The sequence below is a fragment of the Trachypithecus francoisi genome, unplaced genomic scaffold, assembly GCF_009764315.1.
Source record: "Trachypithecus francoisi isolate TF-2019V2 unplaced genomic scaffold, Tfra_2.0 Lachesis_group8, whole genome shotgun sequence".
NCBI classification, from domain to species: Eukaryota; Metazoa; Chordata; class Mammalia; order Primates; family Cercopithecidae; genus Trachypithecus; species Trachypithecus francoisi.
In genome coordinates this window covers 19,906,288-19,908,251 of record NW_022681473.1, presented here as the reverse complement: position 1 = coordinate 19,908,251, position 1,964 = coordinate 19,906,288, and the positions used below count along the sequence as shown (strand labels likewise).

Genomic DNA, 1,964 nt, shown 5'->3' with positions numbered 1-1,964 from the left:
GTCTATTAGGTCCACTTGGTCCAGAGCTGAGTTCAAGTCCTGGATATCCTTGTTAACCTTCTGTCTTGATGATATGTCTAATATTGACAGTGGGGTGTTAAAGTCTCTCACTATTATTGTGTGGGAGTCTAAGTCTCTTTGTAGGTCTCTAAAGACTTGCTTTATGAATCTGGGTGCTCCTGGATTGGGTGCATATATATTTAGGATAGTTAGCTCTTATTGAATTAATCCCTTTACCATTATGTAATGACCTTCTTTGTCTCTTTTGATCTTTGTTGGTTTAAAGGCTGTTTTATCAGAGACTAGGATTGCAACCCCTGCTTTTTTTGGCTTTCCATTTGCTTAGTAGATCTTCCTCCATCCCTTTATTTTGAGCCTATGTGTGTCTCTGCACGTAAGATGGGTCTCCTGAATATAGCACACCAATGAGTCTTGACTCTATCCAATTCGTCAGTCTGTGTCTTTTAATTGGGGCATTAAGCCCATTTACATTTAAGGTTAATATTATTATGTTTGAATTTGATTCTGTCATTATGATGTTAGCTGGTTATTTTGCCTGTTAATTGATGCAATTTCTTCATAGCATCAATGGTCTTTACAATTTGGCATGTTTTTGCAGTGGCTGCTACCAGTTGTTCCTTTCCATGTTTAGTGCTTCCTTCAGGAGCTCTTGTAAGGCAGGCCTGGTGGTGACAAAATCTCTCAGCATTTGCTTGTCTGTAAAGGATTTTATTTCTCCTTCACTTATGAAGCTTAGTTTGGCTGGATATGAAATTCTGGGTTGAAAAATCTTTTCTTTAAGAATGTTGAGCTTCTTTGCTGCGTCTACTGCAAGAATGAAGACCATTCTCAGCAATCAGACTGTCGACATTCCAGAAAATGTCGACATTACTCTGAAGGGATGCACAGTTATCATGAAGGGCCCCAGAGGAACCCTGCGGAGGGACTTCAATCACATCAATGTAGAACTCAGTCTTCTTGGAAAGAAAAAAAAGAGGCTTCGGGTTGACAAATGGTGGGGTAACAGAAAGGAACTGGCTACCGTTCGGACTATTTGTAGTCATGTACAGAACATGATCAAGGGTGTTACGCTGGGCTTCCATTACAAGATGAGGTCTGTGTATGCTCACTTCCCCATCAACGTCGTTATCCAGGAGAATGGGTCTCTTGTTGAAATCCGAAATTTCTTGGGTGAAAAATACATCCGCAGGGTTCGGATGAGACCAGGTGTTGCTTGTTCAGTATCTCAAGCCCAGAAAGATGAATTAATCCTTGAAGGAAATGACATTGAACTTGTTTCAAATTCAGCGGCTTTGATTCAGCAAGCCACAACAGTTAAAAACAAGGATATCAGGAAATTTTTGGATGGTATCTATGTCTCTGAAAAAGGAACTGTTCAGCAGGCTGATGAATAAGATCTAAGAGTTAACCAGCTACAGAAAGAAGATGCCAGATGACTCCTAAGACCTACTTGTGATATTTAAATGATGCAATAAAAGACCTGTTGATTTGGAAAAAAAAAAAAAAAAAAAAAGAATGTTGAATATTGGCCCCCATTCTCTTCTGGCTTGTAGGGTTTCTGCTGAGAGATCCACTGTTAGTCTGATGGGTTTCTCTCTTTGGGTAACCCAACCTTTCTTTCTGGCTACACTTAACACTTTTTCCTTCATTTCAACCTTGGTGAATCTGACAATTATGTGTCTTGGGGTTGCTCTTCTCAAGGAATATCTTTGTGGTGTTCTCTGTATTTCCTGAATTTGAATGTTGGCCTGCCTTGCTAGGTTGGGTGAGTTCTCCTGGATAATATCCTGAAGAGTGTTTTCCAAATTGGTTCCATTCTCCCCATCACTTTCAGGTACACCAATCAAATGTAGATTTGGTCTTTTCACATAGTCCCACATTTCTTGGAAGCTTTGTTCATTTCTTTTGACTCTTTTTTTCTCTAATCTTGTCTTCTCACTTTA

At 39.6% G+C, this 1,964-nt stretch overlaps 1 protein-coding gene across 1 annotated transcript; it reads left to right on the top strand.

The window, feature by feature from the left end:
* Positions 1 to 815: 815 nt before the first annotated feature.
* On the top strand, positions 816 to 1,534 carry LOC117080193 (60S ribosomal protein L9-like). The gene has a single exon (XM_033204960.1). It carries the CDS (start codon positions 837 to 839, stop codon positions 1,413 to 1,415), a length of 579 nt encoding a protein of 192 aa, XP_033060851.1. The 5' UTR covers positions 816 to 836; the 3' UTR covers positions 1,416 to 1,534.
* The last annotated feature ends 430 nt before the right edge of the window (positions 1,535 to 1,964 follow it).